Consider the following 24928-nt stretch of genomic DNA (forward strand, 5'->3'; position numbering starts at 1 on the left):
CTGTTACAGTTTTTCTTTAAATTAAAGATCATTCACTAAAATTAAAAAAAATCACTATCATTTATAGAGCATTGAGAAACTCAGATAGCATGCAGTGTTAATATGCTAAACACAATTTCATCAAACAGTGGTACAAAAGATAAAACAAAATGCTGGCACTTTGCCAACTAATGTAATTTTGGTGGGTCATTTAATGGGGAGGATTTTCAAATAAAGGCTACAACTAGAAGGCTGATGTACAAGAAATAGTTTCTGTTACTTTAAACCGTACAGTCTCAAAGTGGCATTTTGTTGAGAGCATTGATGGACAAAGATGCCATAGAGCATAAGAGGAAAGCCATTAGTATTGACAACTCTCTTCCCGATATAGCTAAAACTAACATCAATCAGTCTATGATGTTGGTTTGACTGGTGCCTTGGAGACTTTGTGTGGGCAAGCATGTGGTGCAAAGGAATATCTGATGTTGGGAGTGTATTTGCAAGCATCCATGATTGTCACATTTGTTTTTGCAATATTCATAACAATATTTTGGCTATATTCGGAGTCAATATTCATACTCATGGGGCAACAAGCTGATGTGTCAATGATGGCAAAATATATTTGAGAAGTCTAATTCCTATTATATATGTATATGCTATACTGTACTCCTTAACACGTTTCTTCCAGACTCAAAGCATTGTGATGCCTTTGGCCATATGCTCATTTTTCCCTTTGGTTCTCCATTTCATTCTATGTTATTTATTAGTTCATCAGACAACATTGGGTTTTCGTGGAGTTGCATTGGCAAACTCAATATCATTCTGGTTGATAGTTTTTTTTTTGTCTGATACTCTATATGAAACTGGGACGAAGCTATCAAAATACTTGGGGAGGATTTTCACGAAAGGCTTTCAAAGTTTTTGGTCCTTTTCTAAAACTGGGATCTCAATCTGCAATAATGGTGTGTTTGGAGTACTGGGCTTTTGAAATTCTTGTTTTGGTTGTGGGGCTCTTATCTGATTCTAAGATGAATACCTCATTGGTTTCTATATGTGTGAATATAGAAGCCCTTGCTTATATGAATACGGCTTCAAGAAACCAACAAATATCATTCATGGCAACCGTTTTGAAAAACCAGAGAAGACTTTGACAAATAGAAAACCCATATATTTCATGGCGGCAGCAAGTAAAGTTCTTCATGGCATTGTTTTTGAAATATCTTTCACACATCAGCATTCAAAGAGCAATAAATTCCAGCTACAGAAAGTAGAACAATGACAATGGAAAAACATAACTTCTTACCTCCGCAGAGAAAGCAAGCTCCAACAAATATGTTTCATGGCGTACAATCAAACCCTGCGGCTGAGCTCTTCAAAAGATGCTTCTTTCAAGTGAAAATGAACAAAATGAAAACTATTTTAGGGTATTCGGATCAAATATCACGCCTTTTCCCTTTTTCACAAATTTTTGAGTCCGTAGCTTTTAAGTATGATTTTTATCCTTTTTGTTGTTTTTGCATCAAGCATAATGTTGAAGGGTTTATGTTTATACCCTAAGGTTTCTATATCCATCTTATTTTTACATGAATTTGTTATTGTAAAAGTAATAATATTATAATGATATGTTCAAATCATTTAATATTATTTCTTGTCGAAAAATGCAAAACATAAGATGTACATGAGTTATTAATTTTGCATAAATATTTTCATGTAAAGAGGAAAAATATTTAATGATATAATTATAAATCATTAATATTTTTCCTTTATATTTTAGATGCAAAAGGTGAGTCATGTCGTGGTCTTTAAGACTGAAAATAGTTAGGAAACATATGCATGGAATATAGGAGGTCAGATTTTGACTTTGCTAAGTCAGTTTGGGGGTCTTTATGACCTGTTAGAGTAATTTTGGGGCAATTTTGAGTGACTCATTGGGTTCATTATGGGTTAGTAAAGTCTTAGCAGTGATGAGACTTCATTATGTGAGTTATTAAGTCCTCTTTTCCAAGCTATCTTTCTGCATACGACCCAGGGGGTTGAGATTGTACTTAATGAGTTTTCTAACTCATTTGGATGAGAGTTCTGATTTTATGACTGAGTTTTGAGACATCTTTGGAGTCCTAAGCTTTGTTACAGGGTCTGTAATTCAACATTTTGAAGAAATAATGCCAGTGACAACAGTGTGATTATGCCTTATGAAGTAAATTGTTAAGTTTTTTTTCCTTTCTACAAATTCTGTGTGTGTTTTGAATGATTTGATAAGTTAACCTGTGAATGTTTACATTATTCCTTGTTTTCTGTCTCATTCCAACACCTTTTTGTGGAAAAGTAAGTCTACTTGCAGGTTATGATATGTGTTTATAGGTGAAACTAGTCAAAGTGAGATAGTAATTTATCCTCTTTTTGTTGTTTCAATATTGAAACCTTATCATAAATCACTTGTGCAAGCCTTTACAGGAAAATGTGCTTTATCTGTATTTCATAGAACTATAATCCTCTTTGTTACATGTGTGTTACGTCTTCATAGTAACTTCTGGTGTATCAAATCTTTTCTTAGTTTAAGCTTTAGGTTTTAGGTTTATTTTTTGCACTTTCTTATCTTTTCCCTCTAAGTTTTCATTAAGTTTTAGAGCATTTCACTGAAAGATATAATAGGAGCTGACCTAGAATCTAGAGGTTTCATTTCATTATCCAGTCTCACGTAATGAAATGACTCCCATGTTAAGTAAGGGTTACTGAACATTGCCAGTTTAGTAGGGTGCAAATCCTTAAACTTAATAGTTTTGGAATGACCGGTGGGACTTAAGCACATTTTTCAACTGTGCTTGAATAGTTGAAGGTCATTTTTCAACTAGCCAGTAGGAGGTGATGAATTTATGAGAAAGATTCAAACATGAAGTTCCACTTCTTTTGAATATATGTAGTTGGAAACTCCAAAAAGATGTGGAAGGAGCTTATCCAGGACAAAGCCAACATCAAGGAGGAGGCTTTCAGTCCCTGGTCTTCATGTATACAACATAACACATCAAAGAAAAGTTAGACATTCATCAAGCCTATCAGTAAGAGCTGATTCTTTTGACATTTCTGCTGATTCAATTGAAAATTTGGCAAGTACTTGTTTTACACTAGCAAGTACAGTCAATACAAGTTTTCAAAAATAGCCTGTACAGCAGCAACCAATACAATAGCTTGTACAACAACCTCCACCAATGGTGAGGGCATATGCTTTTGTGCCTTTTAATCAAGGGAGTCCCTTGAATTTTGCACAACATCATGATATACCATTGGCTGCATTGAAGAGTCTGCCTGATTTCATAGGAGAAAATTAGACTACAACATATGAGCACATAAGAGATGTTGCAACTTTATGCAACGTACATCATGTTACAGAGAAGGATGTGGCTACTAAGCTACTGGCAGCATCATTTAAAGGAAAAGCACTTCAATGGTTTAGAAGCCTAGCTGTTGGTTCTATAGTTTCATGGGATGCTTTGGGTGACACTTTAACAAGACATTTTGAGGATAAGTCAGACTTTTTTTCATTTGTGCAGCAGCTCACAACCATAAAGTGTGCACCACAAGAACAAATGATGGATTTTAATAATCGGTTTCAGAGAACCTGGACTAGGATACCCAATGTAGTAAGACCTTTAGTAGAGCATGCTTTTCTTTATTATTTAAGAAGTTTAAATAGTAATATTTCAGTAATGATTCAGTCTATGGGAGGTGTTTCGCTACCTCAAGCTTATGAGATCGCTATTAGGGCTGAAAATAGTCTTATCCAGGCTATTAAAATAGCCCCTAGGCCTCCAATGCCCATTTTCACAGACATTTAATCAAATATACCATTGGTAATTCCACCATTTAACCCATTACCTATTATTCCTGACCAAGAAATTACCATGGCAGGTCCTTCAAATACCACAGGTCCTTCTCCAGAGCTACAAGAGATTAAGAACAGTCAGCTCAAAATTGAAAATATGATGCAAACCTTTAGTAATGAGCTGGTTAATCTTAAAAAGCAACAATTTCAGCCTAGGCTATCTTACCAACAACAGACTCTAGCTGTAAATCTACCTTATTAGCAGCAAAATCAAGGCCAGCCTCAAGGAAATAGATCGCCATTTCAAGGTAATATGATGGGTTATAGGTAGAATATTAATCAAAGACCTTTCTGACCATATAATCGAGTTCCTCTTAATTTTGCGAATCCAATTAGAGACATAGTGCCCATGCAGAATAATCTTGTAGTGGACTTTGAGTGGTGTTATCCCTATAATGAACCTCACAATCAAGATACATGCACAAATGGAGTTATAAATCAAGCATTAATGGTGCAAAATATAGTAGCAGGATAGAAAAATGTCACAAATGATGCACCTGAATAGCAGCATGATGTACCGACTCCTAAAACTGCATTCCTCAACTGGCAGAGAGATGAGTTTTGTGTAGTCAATAATGACTCATCAATATCAGCAAATACCCGAGCTAATAAAAGAGCTCTTGAAGCAGACCAAACAACAAATAAGGGTAAAGCCATTGATACAGCCGAGCCATCATCAAGTGCTATAAACATGGTGGGAGACACTCACGTCCCTGTCACTAATGAAACCATTCACAAACTAGTAGAACATGATACATCAGAAATCACACTTTGTTGCGCCATTCAATATAGTGGAGAATATGAAGAAGATGAATGTGTCTATGTTAATGTGGGAGACTTTGGCTATTCCTGGTCAAACGAATATCCTACAAAAGGCCCTTTTAGATGAAGCAAATCCCAAAAAGGTGATGAATGAACTAGCAAAGGCGGTGTTAACCAACGTTGATGAAAAGAAGGATGACAGCAAGAAAACTACCAAGGAATCAAATAAGGTAATAAAATCGCCTCCGTTTTATCTTTCCTTAATCATTGGTGATAAGTTAGTCCATAACTGTATGGTAGATAGTGGAGCTACAAGCTCGGTAATGCCAAAAAAGATAGCTGACCAGTTAGGACTAAAATACCAGCCTATTGAAAAGGGTGTTGTTCAACTTGATGGGACGTCTGTAGGTACTATAGGTGTGATTAAAGATGAAAGTGTCACCCTTCATGCCTATCCTAATTTTGCCATTCAGCAAGATATATATGTCATAGATTTACCTCCGTACTTTGCTATCTGCTTGTCTAGGGACTTTACAGCAAAGATTGGTGGTTATTTGTCATCTGATTGGTCTCATATGCTTTTTAGGACTAGATATGGCACTAAAGTAACCATTAAATCTGAGTTGCTCGCAAAAAACCATATAGAACCTTATACACCCAATGTTGTCAATGCAAATTTGCTTGCATTTAATGAAGAGGAGTGTTATACAGCAGCTAAAAATTGAACCCAGATAGATAACATCCCAGATATTCTTCTTGATGAATGGGCCTCTAGTCAAAATTTTGAGAATCAGTATTATCATATAATAAATGTTGACTTAGGGACCTACATTATCCATGAACAAAATGAAGTCATTCCAGCTTGGGTCAAACGAGCAAGTTAGTTGAAAAAGTCCAAAGATCAGCTATGGAGCATGTTTTTGATGGTTTGAGAGGTAAACTAGGTGCTAGTGGGGGTGTTATGTTGATTTCACCTGATAGTGAAAAATATTATGCCACTTTCAGATTCAATTTTTCTTGTACCAACAATACAACAGAGTATGAAGGATTAATCCAAGGGTTAGAATGGGAAAGAAAATGTGGCATTAAGTGTTTAAAGGTATACAGTGATAGTGAATTAGTAGTAAACCAAATTAGATGTCTGAATGCTGTAAAGAATGATATTTTGAAATCTTATAGACATCGTGTTTGGGATTTACATGAACATTTTGATGCATTTAACATACTAGCTATTCCTAGAAACAAAAATCAGCATGTTGATAGGCTAGCAGCTGTAGGAGCCCAATATGATATTGTTAATAGCATGTCTGAACATACTGATCAGTAACATATCAAAATCATTACCAGACCTTCAGTTCTTGATAATGATACTAATTGGCAAGTTTTTGACAGTGATCAACAAATTTTACAATTTTTGCTAGAAGAAGATGTTTTTGCTAATTCTAATCAGCAAAGGTATAAGAATCAGTATGGTGACCAGGTGATCCAATTAAAAAACAACAAGTTGCCAAAGGGTTTCGTAACGCTAGAGAGCATTTTTAATTCAGATGATCAGCTCAAATCTGGAAAGGCTAACTTGCTGGTTACAGAAAATCAGTATGCAGACCTGGAAATTGCACTGGGTAAATGTTTGAAATTTGGTAAAGTTAACTCAGCTGAAGAAAAAGAAGATTTTCTTCATTTGTTTCAAGAAGTCAGCAATGCGTTCGCTTAGCAGTATAGTGATTTAAAAGGATTCTATCCAAGATTGGCACAACACACAATAGAGCTGGAACCATCAGAAAAACCAGTGCGGCAAAGGCAAAGGCCTATTAATCCAAAGCTAGAACCCTTGATGTACAAAAAGGTTCTCAGATTAATCAAGAGTAAGATAATTTTTCCTATTAAGCACACAATCTGGGTTGCAAATTTGGTCCCAGTAAGGAAGAAAAATGGAGAGTTATGATTGTGTGTAGATTTCAGAGACTTGAATCAGGTCTCACTGAAAGATAGGCACCCGCTTCCATCCATGGAGCAGATATTACAGTGTGTGTCAGGGGCTGAAAGGTTCTCTTTGCTGGATGGCTTTTCAGGCTATAACCAAATCTTGGTCAAAGAAGAAGACCAAAATAAAATAACATTTACAACAAAATGGGGTACAATGGCATACAAAAGAATGCCATTTAGATTGTCTAATGCTGGAGCTACCTTCCAGAAGGCTATGGAGATGGCTTTCAACAATTTGATGTACAAATTTGTTTTGGTGTATTTGGATGATGTCACAGTTTACTCACAAAAAATAGCAGATCACATAGATCATTTAAGGCAGATTTTTGAGCATTGTAGAGAGTTTAACATCTCCTTAAATCCCAAAAAGAGTATATTTTTTGTACATGAGGGAAAGTTACTTGGATATATTGTATCAAAGGCAGGCATTACAGTGGACCTTGAACGAGTTGCAACAATTCTAGAGCTGCCTTTACCACAACACAAGAAAGGCCTTCAAAGTTTCATTGGCCGTATAAATTTTGGGTGAAGGTTTGTGCCTGATATTGCAACACTTCTTAAGCCTTTAACAGCTATGTTGAAAAAGAATGCAGTTTTCACATGGACAAAGGAAGCCAAAGACCATTTTCAAGCTATCAAAAATGCATTAGCATCAACACCTATCCTAATCAATCCTAATTTCAATAAAGATTTCATTCTTTATGCATATGGGGGCTATGATGTGATTTCAGCCATGTTGGTAAAGCAAAATGCAGAAGGATTGGAATAGCCAATCACATTTTTCAGCAAAGGACTAGAAGAGTATGAGCAAAGGTATAGTTTCATTGAGAAACACGTCCTTGCTATTGTGAAAAGTCTTAAAAAATTCATACACCTATTAACACATAAAAAAGTTATTTTTCCTGTCATGCATCCAAGTGTTAAGGAATTCCTCTTAAGTAAAGATCTGAATGAGAAGAGAGCTAGCTGGATCACACGCATCATGGAGTATGATGTCGATTTTCAAATTACTAAGTTTCTTAGAGGGAAGGGCATGTTTGAGCAAATTGTAGATAAGGATATTTCAGAACTTGAGAAGCAAGAAAATACAGGTTTGCTAATTGGGGCTGCTGGAACTGATGATCAACCAGCAAGTTGGTTGCAAGATATGATACATTTTTTGAAAACCAGTCACTGTCCAGCTACCTTGGATCAAGCAAAGAGAAGATACTATCGCTTGCAATCAGTCCCTTTTGTGCTGATTAATGACATTTTGTATAGGAAAGACTTTAATGGAGTCATTCTCAGGTGTGTGGATTCAGATCAGATTGCTCAAACATTGCACAAATTTCATGATGGTCATTCTGGAGGACACTTTTCTCCAAGGACTATAGCTTATAAAATTCTAAGAGCAGGCTATTACTGGCTTGATTTGTTTAAAGATTGTCATACACATGTCAAAAAATGCACCAAATGCGCTATGTTTGCAGGAAAAGAGAGGCTGCCAGCTTTGCCTTTGCAACCAATTAAAACAGAATAGCCTTTCCAGAAGTGGGGAGTTGATTTTATAGGGCCCATTAGCCCTCCATCTAGTGTAGGTCATAAGTGGATTATTATGGCCACTGATTATTTCACGCACTGGACTGAAGTAGCAGCATTAAAGGATGCAAATGAGATAGTAGTCCTGAATTTTTATGATGATATTGTGAATAGGTTTGGAGTACCTGATTCCATTATTTCTAATAATGTGCTTGCTTTCATTGGAATGAAAGTAACTGATTGGGCCTTTAATCATGGGATTTATCTTAGCACCAACTCAAATTATTACCCACAGGGTAATGGATTGGTTGAATCTTCAAATGAGAATCTTATAAGGATTATCAAGCGCAACTTACAAGAGAACAAGAGAGATTGGCATTCGAATTTGAAAGCCGCCTTATGGGTTGATAGGATTACTCCAAAGCAAGTTGCTGGAAACTCGCCTTATAGGCTGGTGCATGGGAAAGAAGCCAAATTATCCATTGAGATAGAATTACCTACACTTGACCTTGCTACACAACTAGTTTTGTTTGAGGAGAGTGACCCTATTTCAGTGCGATGCACTCAGCTGATGGAGTTAGAGGAAACAAGGAAAAAAGCCATGGAAACCATGGAGTATCACCAAATGCAAATCAAGAAGAGCTTTGACAGAAGAGCTCAAGCTCGAGAGTTCCATGTTGGTGACATGGTACTAAAGTGGGATGTTTTGAAGAGCAGGCCAGATCAACACAATAAATTTGATCACATGTGGGCTAGACCATTTCAGTTTGCTGAGTGTAAACAACATAATGCCTACCAGCTGCCTACCATGGAAGGAGATATACTACTGATCCCTGTGAATGGGATCCACCTCAAACCATGCTTTGAGGTATCAGTTTCAGTCCTACCTTGTATATAATAGTTTAGTTTTTCCTGTTTTCAATAAGTGCATCTACATTTAGTTTTGTTTTGTTTTCTATTCTATTTTGGTTTGGTAGTCTAGGTTAGTTTAGTTGCTAGTTTACGTTGTTTTTCAGTCATATCCGCTCATTTCATTCGCACATGCATAGATATGTGTGCTTAAATGCATGCACATATCCAACACACGCACACATACACACATACATATTGTTGACACTAAAATATGTCTAGATATTTTCCATACATATCAGCATATGCATGCATACGTTGCATACAGGCATTCATTCAAGTTCATACATCTACACATATGCCAACCAAATGGTCGACTATGATGGTGCAACTTCTAAAGTTTATACTTGAGTTTTGACCCTGCATACCCATCAATTTAATAAGAATTTCCAGTCTTATTAAATTGACAAACATATATTCAAAACTGAACCAGCAACTTTAGAAGTCACTTTGTGTTAAGTTTAGGTGCTAGGATTGCATAATCAGACTCTATGCCCAATGAATAAGGCAATTTAAACACTGGTCAAATGTCAAGCAAGTAGACATACAGCACAAGTCACCAAAAATGTTACTTAATTTTTGCACATGTGTAAAAATTTAAGTATACATGAAGTGAAAATACAAAAAGTGCTTTTCATTTCATTCAAACAATAGAAATGTCTTTGTATTTATTTACTTTCAAATATACATTGATGTTTTCAAACAATGAAATGAAATGATATGCTGAATAGAAATGATCTCACACAAGCCGTGATATAACTCACTGTATTAAATTTCTTTCATAAGTAAATACATGAACAGATACATATGAATGAAAGAAAAGAGGAGTAGAGATAATCAGTCATTGCTTGTTGCTTTGACTGGTTATAAACCCTCTTTTCTGGCACACTCATCCAACTCCAAGCTCTATGATATCCAGCATTTGCAAAAACATGGAAGCAACTGATGTTAGATCTCGAAGGATCTAAGCAATGACTAACTATCTCTACAATGACATATTCTATCTTTTGAAGCATTTCGAAAGAATGTAAACTAAAAAGAAAGAACAAAAAGTCATTGTGAGTGTCACGAGCCCGTGCTCGAACCTCATAGAATGAGATGCTACAGGATTACATCAACTAAATAATGATTGCCATCACAATGTTGATTACAACATTTGGATCTGTAACACATGAAATAAAAGCTGAAAGAAGAATGTACATTCAAATTTTAAGACTCTGCTATAATGCGAACAAAACTGTGCGTTCATCATATTATTGAAGTGCTATACTGTATAAGCAAAAGGAAGAAGTAACAGCTAAAAGATCATATGCAAATAAATTTCATGAAGCAAATAGACTATTGTTATGGTTTTTCTTCAAATTAAAGATCATTCACTAAAATTGCAAAAAATCATTGTCATTTATAGAGCATTGAGAAACTCAGACAACATGCAGTGTTAATATGCTAAACATAATTTCATCAGACAATGGTACAAAAGATAAAACATAATTTTGGAACTTTGCCAACTAATGTAATTTTGGTGGGTCATTTAATGGGGAGGATTTTGAAATAAAGACTACAACTGGAAGGCTATTGTACAAGAAACAATTTTTGTTACTTTAAACCGTACCATCTCAAAGTGGCATTTTGTTGAGAGCATTGATGGACAAAGATGCCATAGAGAATAAGAGGAAAGCCATTAGTATTGACAACTCTCTTCCCGATATAGCTAAAACTGACATCAATCAGTCTATGATGTTGGTTTGACTGGTGCCTTGGAGACTTTGTGTGGGCAAGCATATGGTGCAAAGGAATATCTGATGTTGGGAGTGTATTTGCAAGCATCCATGATTGTCACATTTGTTTTTGCAATATTCATAACAATATTTTGGCTGTATTCAGAGTCAACATTCATACTCATGGGGCAACAAGCTGATGTGTTAGTGATGGCAAAATATATTTGAGAAGTCTAATTCCTGGTATATATGTATATGCTATACTGTAGTCCTTAACACATTTCTTCTAGACTCAAAGCATTGTGATGACTTTGGCCATATGCTCATTTTTCCCTTTGATTCTCCATTTCATTCTATGTTATTTATTAGTTCATCAGACAACATTGGGTTTTCATGGAGTTGCATTGGCAAACTCAATATTATTCTAGTTGATAGTTTTTTTTTATTGAATACTCTATATGAAACTAGGACGAAGCTGTCAAAATACTTGGGGAGGATTTTCATGAAAGGCTTTCAAAGTTTTTGGTCCTTTTCTAAAACTAGGATCTCAATCTACAATCATGGCGTGTTTGGAGTACTAGGCTTTTGAAATTCTTGTTTTGCTTGTGGGGCTCTTATCCGATTCTGAGATGAATACGTCATTGGTTTCTATATGTGTGAATATGGAAGCCCTTGCTTATATGAATATGGCTTCAAGAAACCAAAAAATATCATTCATGGCAACCATTTTGAAAAACCAGAGAAGACTTGAAGACTTTGACAAATAGAAAACCCATATATTTCATGGCGACAACAAGTAATGTTCTTCATGGCATTTTTTTTGAAATATCTTTCACACATCAACATTCAAAGAGCAATAAATTCGAGCTACAGAAAGTAGAACAGTGACAATGGCAAAACATAACTTCTTACCTCCGCAGAGAAAGAAAGCTCCAACAAATATGTTTCATGGCGTGCAATCAAACCTTATGGCTGAGCTCTTCAAAAGATGATTCTTTCAAGTGAAAATGAATAAAATGAAAACTGTTTTAGGGTATTCGAATCAAATATCACGCCTTTTCCCTTTTTCACAAATTTTTGAGTCTGCAGCTTTTAAGTGGGATTTTTATCTTTTTTGTTGTTTTTGCATCAAGCATAATGTGGAAGGGTTTATGTTTATACCCTAAAGTTTCTATATTGATCTTATATTTTGCATGAATTTGTTATTGTAAAAGTAATAATATTATAATGATATGTTCAAATCATTTAATATTATTTCTTGTCGAAAAATGCAAAACATAAGATGTACATGAGTTATTATTTTTGCATAAATATTTTCATGTAAAGAGGAAAAATATTTAATGATATAATTATAAATCATTAATATTTTTCCTTTATATTTTAGATGCAAAAGGTGATTCATGTCGTGGTCTTTAAGACTCAAAATAGTTAGGAACCATATGCATGGAATATAGGAGGTCAGATTTTGACTTTGCTAAGTCAGTTTGGGGGTCTTTATGACTTGTTAGAGTAATTTTGGGGCAGTTTTGAGTGATTCATTGGGTTCATTATGGGTTAGTAAAGTCTTAGCAGTGATGAGACTTCATTATGTGAGTTATTAAGTCCTCTTTTCCAGACTATCTTTCTGCATATGACCCAAGGGGTTGAGATTGTACTTAATGAGTTTTCTAACTCATTTGGATGAGATTTCTGATTTTATGACTGAGTTTTGAGACATCTTTGGAGTCCTAAGCTTTGTTACAAGGTCTGTAATTCAACATTTTGAAGAAATACTGCCAGTGACAACAGTGTGTTTATGCCTTATGAAGTAAATTGTTAAGTTATTTTTCCTTTCTACAAATTATGCGTGTGTTTTGAATGATTTGATAAGTTAACCTATGAATGTTTACATTATTCCTTGTTTTATGTCTCATTCCAGCACCTTTTTGTGGAAAAGTAAGTCTTCTTGTAGGTTATGATATGTGTTTATAGGTGAAATTAGTCAAAGTGAGATAGTAATTTATCCTCTTTTTGTAGTTTCAGTATTGAAACCTTATCATAAATCACTTGTGCAAGCCTTTACAGGAAAATGTGCTTTATTTGTATTTCATTGAACTATAATCCTCTTTGTTACATGTGTATTATGTCTTCATAGTAACTTCTGGTGTATCACCTCTTTTCTTAGTTTAAGCTTTAGGTTTTAGGTTTATTTTCTACACTTTCTTACCTTTTCCCTCTAAGTTTTGATTAAGTTTTAGAGTGTTTCACTTAAAGATATAATAGGAGCCATCCTAGAATCTGAAGGTTTCATTTCATTATCTAGTCTCACATAATGAAATGACTCCCATGTTAAATAAGGGTTACTGAACATTGCTAGTTCAATAGGGTACAAATCCTGAAACTTAGCAAGTACTAGGAGATTTTAGATAGAAAAGAACTTGGAAGTATTTGATTATTCTTGGCACCATCAGTGACATTTAACATTACAAAAGAAAAGATGACCAAAGAGTTGATGCAAACCCTAGTGAAATTGTATGAAAAGCCCTTCGCTTTAAACAAGGTATTTCTCATGAAGCGTATATTTAATATGAAGATGACAAAAGGTAGATCTATTTTAGATCATTTAAATAAGTTTAATACTATTACTAGTTAGTTATCTTCTGTGAATGTCAATTTTGATGAAGAAATTAGGGCTCTCTTGATTTTTTTTTCTTTGCCTGAAAGCTAGAATGACTTGGTAATTGTTGTTAGTAATTCAGTTTCTAGATCTAATACCCTAAAATTTGATGATGTGATTAGTGTTATTCTAAGTGAGGAAACTCATAGGAAAACCTTAGGTGGATCTACATCAAGAAGTGCTTTGAACACAAAAAGTAGAGGCAAAATAACTAAGAGAGGAAATAATTCTAGAAATTGTGAGAAATCAAGAGGTCTCAATCTAAAGGACTGAGAGATTGTTCATATTGTGAAAAAATGGGGGGTACGAAGAAAGATTGTTGGAATCGAAAGAGCAGTGAAGGAGATAAACCAAAAGGGAAAAAGGAGGCAAATGTGGTAAGTAAAAAATCTGAAGAGGATGCTTTGCTTCTTTCTTTAGAAAGTGTTGATGATTCATAGATTTTAGATTATGGTGCTTCATTTCATGCTACACTCCATAGAGGTTATTTTTTCGATAATGTCCAAGGGGATTTTGGGCTTGTTTATTTGGTGGATAATAAACCTTGTTAGATTGTTGGAAAGGGAAAAGTTAAGATTAAGTTGCAGAATGGAAATCATTGGCTACTACATGAGGTAAGACATGTTCCAAGGCTGAGTAAGAATTTAATTTCAGCAGGGCAACTCAGTGATGAGGGTTGTGTAGTTACTTTTAATGATAAAAATTGGAAGGTTTCAAAAGGTTTCCTTGTAGTAGAAAAATTTGTGAAAGTAGGTACCTTATATCTTTGTGTATGTCAATTTTGATGAAGAAATTAGGGCTCTCTTGATTTTTTTTTCTTTGCCTGAAAGCTAGAATGACTTGGTAATTGTTGTTAGTAATTCAGTTTCTACATCTAATACCCTAAAATTTGATGATGTGATTAGTGTTATTCTAAGTGAGGAAACTCATAGGAAAACCTTAGGTGGATCTACATCAAGAAGTGCTTTGAACACAAAAAGTAGAGGCAAAATAACTAAGAGAGGAAATAATTCTAGAAATTGTGAGAAATCAAGAGGTCTCAATCTAAAGGACTAAGAGATTGTTCATATTGTGAAAAAATGGGGGGTACGAAGAAAGATTGTTGGAATCGAAAGAGCAGTGAAGGAGATAAACCAAAAGGGAAAAAGGAGGCAAATGTGGTAAGTAAAAAATCTGAAGAGGATGCTTTGCTTCTTTCTTTAGAAAGTGTTGATGATTCATAGATTTTAGATTATGGTGCTTCATTTCATGCTACACTCCATAGAGGTTATTTTTTCGATAATGTCCAAGGGGATTTTGGGCTTGTTTATTTGGTGGATAATAAACCTTGTTAGATTGTTGGAAAGGGAAAAGTTAAGATTAAGTTGCAGAATGGGAATCATTGGCTACTACATGAGGTAAGACATGTTCCAAGGCTGAGTAAGAATTTAATTTCAGCAGGGCAACTCAGTGATGAGGGTTGTGTAGTTACTTTTAATGATAAAAATTGGAAGGTTTCAAAAGGTTTCCTTGTAGTAGAAAAATTTGTGAAAGTAGGTACCTTATATCTTTGTGTAGGTCATACTGTTCCTTCTACTTTGATTGTTTCAGAGAAAAATGAATGTTCAGGAATAGTTGTTGTAGTTGAGCAGGGAGAACAAATAAATGTTATAGATTTTGATGCAACACTATGGCACCACAAACTTGGGCACATGAGTGAGAAAGGTATGAAATTACTTCCTTAAAAAAAAGTTTTACCAGGTCTGAAATGTGTTAATATGGATTTCTATGAAAGTTGTGTGTATGGAAAACAAAACAGAATAATTTTTGTAAAGAATGGGAAGGAAAATAAAAATGAGAAATTAGAGCTTGTGCATACAAATGTATGGGGACCAACTCAGGTATCTTCCCTTGGTGGCTCTCATTATTATGTTACATTTATTGATGATGCAATTAGAACAGTATGAGTTTATTTCCTTAGACAAAAATCTAATGTATTTCAAACTTTTAAGAAATGGAAATTCTTGGTTGAAAATGAGACTGGTGAGAAATTAAAATATCTCAGATTTGATAATGGTGGTGAGTATTCCAGTCGTGAATTTGAAGATTATTGCTCCACTAAATGGTATTCTTATATAGAAAATTGTTTCAAGGACTCCACAGGGAAATGGAGTGGCTAAACACATGAACAAGACAATAATGGAGTGTGCAAGGAGCATGAGGTTGCATGTTGGGTTGCCTTTAAACATGTGGGCAGAGGCTATCAATACTATTATATATTTGATTAATAGAGGTCCTTCTACTCCTTTGAGTTGTGGTATTCCAGAGGAAGCATGGATTGATAAGAAGGTAAGTTATTATTTTCTCAAAACCTTTGGCTGTGAAGCATTTGCACATATAAATTCTAAAAATAGAAACAAGGTAGAAGCTAAGTAAAAGAAATGTATATTTGTTGGATATGACATTGATTTTGGTTATGGGCTTTGGGATTTTCAAAATTGTAAAACTATAAGAAGCAAAGATGTAATATTTAATGAGAAAACGTTGTACAAAAATCTTTTGTAGCAGCATGAGAAGAAAGAAAATGATTTTGTAGTGTTGGATGATACTCTAAAAGATGATGTTCCAACAGTTCCTCATGATCCACAACAATTGCAACAACAAATACCACACACCCTTGTGAATGTTAGATGGTCAACAAGGCTAAGTAGACCTCCAGAAAGATTTTATCCTTCTTTTTATTCTATTTTACTTACTGATGTTGGTGAACCTGAATGTTATGATGAAGCTGTGTAGGTGGATACAAAGATTCAGTGTGAGTTTGTAAAGAAAGAACAAATTGACTCTTTTCTAAAAAATAAGACATGGGATTTATGTAAGTTTCCTGCAAGTAAAAGGGATTTACATAATAAATGAGTTTACAGGTTAAAAAAAGAGGATGGAGGTAAGAAAATATTTAAATCCGAGTTAGTTATAAAATGATTTGCACAAAAAAAAGGGCATTGATTTTGATGAGATATTTTCTCTTGTTGTTAAAATGACTTCTATTTATATTGTTTTAAGTATTACAACTATTGAAGATTTGCATTTGGAGAAATTTGATGTTAAAACAAGCTTTCTTCATGGTGATTTAGATGAAGAGATATATATGGCATAGCCAAAGGGATTTGAGGTCAAAGATAAGGAGAACTTAGTGTGCAAATTGGAAAAAAGTTTACATGGCTTAAAGCAAGAACCTCGGCAATGGTATCTAAAATTTGATAATTTTATGCAAGAGTATGGATACAATAGGTGTCATTCAAATAATTATGTCTACTTTAAGAGGTTAGATGATGATAGCTATATTATGTTATGTTTGTATGTTGATGATATGCTTGTAGCTAGGTCTAACATGGATCACATTAAGGGGTTAAAAGAACAGTTAGCACATTCTTTTGCTATGAAGGATTTGTGGGTACCAAAGAAAATCCTTGGTATAAAAATTTGGAGAGATAGGAAAAATAGAAAATTGACATTATTTCAAGTTGATTATATTGCGAAGGGCTTGCAGTGTTTCTCTATGGAGAATGCTAAAGTTGTTAGCATACCTTTACCTGGTCATTTAAAATTAGTGAAGGAGATGTGTCCAAAGACATAAGAAGAGGAGGCTAATATTTTCAAGGTACCTTATGCTTTAGCTGTAGGAAGCTTAATGTATGCTATGATATGTACTAGGCCAGATATTGCACATGCAGTGGGAGTTGTTGGCAGGTATATGAGTCATCTAGGAATTGAGCATTGGAATGCAATTAAATGGACTCTTGGATATTTGAGAGGAACATCTAGTAAGTGTTTACATTTTGGGGGCTCTACTACTGATTTACAGGGCTATGTTGACTCGGATTTGGTAGGGATATTGTACTAGAAATATGTATTTACTATTGGTGGGGCAATAGTGAGCGGGGTTTCTCAATTACAAAAGGTTAAACGATTTATCCACTATAGAGGCAGAGTATGTTGCTAATACAGAGGCAACCAAGGAGATGATATGACTTCAATTATTCATGGAAGAATTAGGACACCCATAGAAGGATAATTATTTGTTTACATATAGCTAGAGTGTCATTCATCTTACAAATAATTCTACTCTATATTCAAAGACAAAACACATGCAGTTGCAGTACCATGTCATTTGGTCAATTTTGGATGATGGACAGTTAAAGATGGAGAATATACATAGATACTATAATCTAGAAAATATGTTTACCAAGGTAGTAACAAGGGAGAAGTTGAACTCCTCTTTAGATTTGGTTGGTCTTCTAGACTGAACAAAATAAAAGAATAGTATAGTCCAGGGTGGTTTGATATTCAAGTGGGAGCTACAGGTTTAGCAGTGTTATGCAGTCTCCAAGTGGGAGGTTATTGTTGTGGATTCTGATCAGTCTCCAAGTGGGATATTGTTGTGACATGGAGCCTAATCAGACTTGGAGGTTTATTCAGTGTGGATTCTCCCCATATTATTTCTATGGGGGTTTGGGGGCAGCGCCCCCAAGATAGGGTTAAGGGGCAACTTCCTGATGCAAGAGCATCCAGAGGTATAAGGGCAATCCTGTGTCATCCAAAAAAATATACTTAGACTTAGTTTCTATTTCATTTTTTTTCATTTTTGGTTACCCATTTGGGTCAAATAAAGGTTCCAACTCTCACAGTTCCACTATTAGTGTTCTGGGTTAGAGTTTTTAATCACCTTGGGATACGTATAAATGCCAAAAAAATAGGAGTATGTAATTGAGCCATCATTTTGGTGAACTAGAAGGTTTAAATTGGTTAGAAGATTATCATTATAATTTAGAGTATTCCAAAAAAGGAATCAGGTCAAAAGGCCCCATGGTTTGAAAGTTATCACAATTTTTCAGTTTCTGGAGAGATCCTAAGAATGCTTCAAAGTTAGGTTAGGGGCATTAAATGACCTCAAACAGGGCTGAAAAATGGGGAACAAGAAAAGCTTGTCCATAGAGCTATAGAACGCTTCGAGAGCTTTCCAAAAATATAAACGGTTCGTCAATCGGAGCTACGGTTCAAAAGTTATGCCTCCCGAAAGTTTGGTTACCATTTCTGGATTCTTCTAATTTTGCGCCAACTTCTAATGTGACTTCTAGAGCCTTCTATTTGGTCGGTGGATGCCTACTAGCACTTTCTAGAATGTATTCCTAATCTTTAACTCTCCAGGGTCTATTTACGAACATTTTTGGCATTGTAAAAGGCAGTTAGGAGTGGAGTTTTAGAGGAGATACTGAAAGGAGAAATTATATCCAGATTTATACTATTGTAAGCCCATAGGGCATGTTTTGGAGTTTGTTTCTCTATACTAAGTGTACTAGCATATTTTTACAGTTAATAAAATTTTTCCTTTCCTGTTGTGTCCATTATGTGCTTGGGTTGTGTCCCCATCACTTCCCAAGTGCGCTCCCTATTGCAGTACAAGGTGGGATCAATGGGAAACACACCCAAAGCCAAAAATGACCTTATATTGTAAAAGGTGCCAACTTCTATATTTCTATTGGATGACTTATTCTAGCCCTAATTTTGTAAGAAGTAAAAAAGAGCTTGTATAAAAAAGCTTATGGTTAGGGATTTCATAATGTATGGTGATATTATAGCTTCTTGCAGCAATATTGAGCTATAAGGGATTACGGATTATAATCACCAGATAATAAGAATATTGGACTTGCTATTGGTGGACGTAGCCTAGGGATTAAGTGAACCACATCAAATCTTTGTGTCTTGTGTTCTCTTCTATGTGCTCTATTATTTTTTGATATTAGTTATATTTTCATGTAACTATTATTTCTATATGAGGTTAATCCTAGTATTAGGTTCATAAGGTCTAGAGTTGTCTAGTAATGTGATGAACTCATTATCAAAAAGTGTTTACAAGATGACATCATAAGAATCTTCCAAGGGAGTAAAAGTTCTCTCTAGAGTAGGTCTAGGATCTTCTTGTTGTTCATAAAGTGCATAGGATGCATCAATATCTTCATCAAAGATAGGTTTATCATGAAATCTTGGTATAGGTTCAAAGGAGGTATCACTTGCTTTCTCTCTAAGGAGCTCTTTAGATCCAATCAATGAAGTCAATTGATATCTTAGAGAGACAGAGTGTGTATACTTAAAAGAAGAAGAAGAATATAATCTTGAAGAAGATGACTCGTGTCCATATTTAGAGCTTAAGGGAAGCTCATGTGATGATTCCATTCTTTCCTCTAACCTTTTCTCAAATTTAGATTTCATTCCTATCATGCGTCTAGTGAGATGAAGGCAAGAAAGATCATTTGTTTCTTCTAGCTCTTTGTATCAAGTGTATAGATCTTGAAACTCTTTAGTGACATAGAAGAACTTGTGATCATCTAGAATTGGTTGAGGTTTGGTAGAACAAGGTTTTAATTTCATAGTGGTAGATATAAAATCAAGCATGAAGGAGACTAAAGGAAGCTATTAAGGTGACACAAGATAACTTGATGCCCAAACTAGAGAGGTAGAGTGTTCACTTGTAAAAGAGATGTAGCAATGAAAGAGTGACTTGTCAAGCAAAGAATCTAAGAAATTTATGACACCAGTGACTCGAGTCAAGAGATACACAAGAAGCCAAATAGCCAAGTAGATAGAAAAAGTGGCATTACAAGTGAACAAGTTTCCCAATCAAAGAGTGTAGTCAAGAGATCAAGGGAACCGTTTCAGCCAAAAAGAAGGTCCTTGTATGTTGTCAAAGACCAAAAAGGTAGAAAAGACCAAGAGCAAAAAGAACAAAGAGCCATTTTAAGAAAGTTCAAGCACTAGAGACATAGCAAAGAAAAGTCAAATGATGAAACTTCCCCTGGCAAGAAACACAAGAAAAATGCTTGGACTTGATGTTTTGTCTTGGTTTATAAAGTTTGACAATAGTTGATAGCATAACAAGTTTGATGCTCAAAAGAAATATGTGACACATGGAGTAGTATTCAAACAATCAAGAAAGGGACAAAGCAACCTTTCTTGATACAAGCATATGTGAGGTCTCAAAAGAAATCCCTAGAATTATCATCATGTGTATGTTTAAAAGATTTCCACGGGTCTAGAAAAAATTGAAGACACATCAAGCACATTATACCAAAAGGAAACAACACATTACTCACTAAATTGGCACATGCTTGATGCCCCCTCACCTCACACAAAGTGGTTTTCCACAATAGATGTTGGCTTTGTCATGAAAGTATTATGAACACAACCAAAATGATACAAATGGTGAGAGTAAAATCTTGGGGTGATTTGGGTAGTCCACTAGGATTGATCCTTGAACCAAGATGTGGAGTGGGTATTAAAGGTAGCTTCTAAATCCTAAAGTGTCTAGAAAGGGTCCCATTCGCAACACCCCACTTGCACCTGATATAGGACACCTTATCATATGATAAATAAAGGACCTTGTGGCCACAAGAGTACCTTAAGCACTCTCACCTAGTGATTTCCTCATGGTCCCAATCCCACAAGTACTCTCCCTAGGTGAAGACAAGTGTTACGCCCCCCAATGCTTCGGCCTTTGTCAAGTTGTTTGTGATTATAGTAGGTCGGGTTAGTTGGGTTTTTCTTGTTCCCACTTTGGGTCATTCTTATTGGTATCTTTCCACCAATAGAAGGCTTCTAAAGGTATGAAATACACTAGGAGATTGAACAAAATGTATCCACACCTAGGAGATTGATGCACAACAAGGAAAAAGTGCTACAAAAATCCTTTAAAAGCATTGCATAAAGGAGTATAAGTGTTGCAAAAAGTAGTAAAAGTGCTGAAATAAAGTGCAAATGTGCTAAAAAAGAGAGTGAAAGTGCCACAAAATGTTCAGATTGATCAAAAAGTTGCTTATAAATGTTTTTGCAAATGCCTACAAAAATATTCAAATGCTCCACAGAAAATTAAAAATGTGCAATAAGAATTTGCAAATGTGCAACTTAATGTTGTAAATGCGCAATAAAAAGTTGTAAATGCACAACATAAAGTTGTAAACATGCAATAGAAAGTTTTAAATGTGCAACACAAAGTTGTAAATGTGCAACAAAAAGTTGTAAATGTGAAATAGAAAGTTGTAAATGAGAAACATAATGTTGTTAATGCACAACAAAATATTGTAAATTACAATTTTGGAAAGTATAAATAAAGGTTTTTGGTTTAGTTTAGATAGGGAATGAAGGACTTAGAGAGTTCAGAGTAGATGTTTTTGAGATAGCAAATTTGAAGTTGGATCATGGATCTTGAAGTTGCATTTTGTCTCTGGCCATAACCTAGAAGGCCTTATAGCTGGGCATGTATGCTAATAATTTGGTAAATCAATGAAAGTGTTTTGTTATCTCTCTCCTTGGTGTTTTTCTCTGTGTGTTTTTCTTCTATTGTGTTTACTTAGCAAGGTGTTTGGGTAGTTAGGTGTGTTTTTGGCCCTAGTTGTTCAATCCCTCCTTGTGTCAGGTGGTATTAGAGCTTGAGGTTCATCCTTGTGGATATTGGATCATTTAGAACCCTAACTTGAATTTGGTTGTAAGGTGGCATATCTATGGATTTGACCTATAACTTGTAGAGGGTTATGATCTTGCAGGAACTTGTTTGTAATCATTGTTTGAGGTAGAGGAAAAGCTGACACTACTATTATGGAACATGATGAGACAAATTATAGTAAGATTAGATACTATGGAGAGGAACACATCTTGATGATGTGAGTGATGATGAAGCAGTGACACCAAACCATAATCTAGAACCTGAGGAAGATCAAGATGAAGAAAGATTGTTGAGAGTGTTATCTAGGGCACATTCAAAGTCTATCGTAGAAGTTGTTCCTTATGATGGACAATTGGACACCAATGTTTTGTTGGATTTAATCTCGGCTATGAAGAAGTTCTTTGAGTTTGAAAACACTCTTGATAATAGGAAGGTGAAAATTACGATCATTAGGATGCAAGGTCATGCCTTATTGTGGTAGGAGCATTTGGAAACTGATAGACAAAGAAGAGGAAAAGAGAAGATTGAGACTTGGATGAAAATGGTGAACGAGGTAAAGAAGAAGTTCCTTCATGTCGATTACCAAGTTATCTTGTTGAAGAAGATGCAAAATTTGAGACAAAAGGACATGAGTGTAAAGGAGTATATTGAGAAATTCTATAGATTAGACAATATATGGACATGTGGATGATGAGGTTGAGAAAGTTGCAAGGTATTTAAATGGATTGAGATCTAGAATTCAACATAAGATAAGTTTTGTGAAATTGGAAAGTGTGGAAGAAGCATACCAATATGACTTGAAAGCTAAGGAGATCTTGACAAAGAAACATGAACAAAGACAAAGAGGTAGAGGTGGTAAATTTCAGAGAGGCAGACATAAATCTTATGGAAAAGGTGGTAGATCTGACAATCCTGTGCAAGATAAGGACAAATCTAAGTGGATAAATGATGAAAAAGGAAAGACCGAATGGAAAGGTGCTAATTCTTATCAAGGAGGCACTAGTTCTTACCAAGGAGGAGGTGATTCTTATTCTAGAGGTGGTTTTTGTGGTAATTATTTTAGATGTGGAAAAGAAGGGCATAGATCCTTTGAGTGGAGATACTCTGGTGAGAATGAACAAGATAACAAAAATGTTGTGATTCAAGGAGACCTTGAGGGTTCACCAAGTGGACCCAAGGTTGGAGAAAATATGATGGTCAGAAGAACTTCATGTAATAAGGGAATTGACAAGGATCCTATTCTAAGGAGAAGTCTTTTCAAGACCAAATATACGATGGATGGAAAATGATGCAAAGTGATCATTGACAGTGGAAGTTCAACAAATTTGGCATCAGAGGAGTTGGTTACAAAGTTGTAATTGCAAAGGCTGAAGCATCCTAAACTCTATCATGTTTCATGCATCAAGGATGAGCATAAGATATTAGTAAGTGAACAATGTGTTGTGAAGTTCAAGTTTGGAAATTACTTTGATGAATTTCTATGTGATATTATGCGTATGGATTGTTGTCATATTTGTTAATGTTATAATTCTGTCGGATAAATTATATTATATATATGAGATATATAATATATGAAAAATACTATATATGGTATAATTAAATTATATATATATATAATATATAACAATTATAATATATTGAAGGTATATTACTTGTGTTATAACTATAACTAATGTAAGTTAACATGTTAAAGAGACATGTCTCTTCAAGAGACATGCTTCTGTATCTCACATATATATTCATTCATATAGTAACTTGGAAAACACATAAAATTCCACAAGTTCTATTAGAAGTTCAAATCCTATTTCACTAACATGGTATCAGAGCAGGTTCACCTCTTGGGTTATAATATTTTAGATATTATATGAAGAAATATAAAGATATTTATCTTATATCTCTGAGAATGCAGTGACTTCTATGTATTCATTGGTTCCTGATATAAGAGTTCTATATCACACTTACATTGAATCTAAATTTGAATACTCAATTTCTTGGAATCAATCGAGACCCGAATCGATGTAAATTAGTCACCTATGAATGTGATGTCATGATTGGACTAGTATGTGCTCTGGACAAGGGCATGTTGTTCTCATTGTATGGAGGGCGACATAGCTTTATGAGTTTATGCTACTGTTAAGGCAATAATGCAGAAGGAGAAAGATTCAAAGCGACTCCATTCACACAATGAATGATAGGCATATATAGGAACATTTGAAACTTGAAAAGATAGCGGAAGTTAGAATGGTAGTCGTGGATGTTGAAAAGGATATCAAAAGAATAATTTATCAAACTCTTAACTTTCCAACATTTATAATATTTCTTATCAGTAAGAATAATATGCAAAGTCGGAGTTGGTAATCATAAGTTTATTCTAAGTAAGGTTAATTGCAATGTTAAACTGATTTATGAAATGAGAGTGTCATCAACAAGTTTCATGATCTTTTGAGCATGATAAGAGAACAAAGCCTCATATTAGAAGAGACATTACATACAGTCTTGCCACTATATTGTGTCATTGATGACCATTATTAATAACCTCGTCATACTTGGCACTTAAGGTTCCTATGATAATATTCTTTGTATGTCATTGTCGGGCTTGCATACAAACCTTAATAATATTGACACATCCTTTATTGGCCTAATTACTTTTGAGCCTATAAGACGATGCATGCAGCAATTGATATCTAAAATTATGCATTACAACTTGTTTGAAGCCTTTCATTAGCCATCACTATATCCTGTGTCTTCAGGAGAAGTATGGGTTGTTATTGTGCTGCTAAGGAATATTCACATATCGTTTTATGGCCAGTGTAGCCCTTGTTGGGTCTCTTAATTTTCTTCCACAATTTTCTCAATTATTAGACTTGAAGCTTCAAAATGGTATCAAACACACACCGAAGAGGATCTGGTCATTATTAAAATGAGGCATCTCAATGGCAGTGACTAGGGATCAAACCATATTTCGAACATGCTGGCAAGAACTGATAGGCATACACAGCGGAATGGACACGAAGAGATAAAAGGCACATTGGTCATCCAAATCG

General features: G+C 34.9%; 1 protein-coding gene across 1 annotated transcript; it reads left to right on the plus strand.

Moving 5' to 3' along the window:
• The first annotated feature begins 7589 nt into the window (after positions 1-7589).
• On the plus strand, positions 7590-8126 carry LOC149532259 (uncharacterized). The gene has a single exon (XM_089803842.1). The coding sequence runs from the start codon at positions 7590-7592 to the stop codon at positions 8124-8126; it is 537 nt and encodes a 178-aa protein (XP_089659968.1).
• The last annotated feature ends 16802 nt before the right edge of the window (positions 8127-24928 follow it).

The sequence above is a fragment of the Cupressus sempervirens genome, chromosome 10, assembly GCF_028749045.1.
Source record: "Cupressus sempervirens isolate cs-2001-9-10 chromosome 10, ASM2874904v1, whole genome shotgun sequence".
Classification (NCBI taxonomy): domain Eukaryota; kingdom Viridiplantae; phylum Streptophyta; class Pinopsida; order Cupressales; family Cupressaceae; genus Cupressus; species Cupressus sempervirens.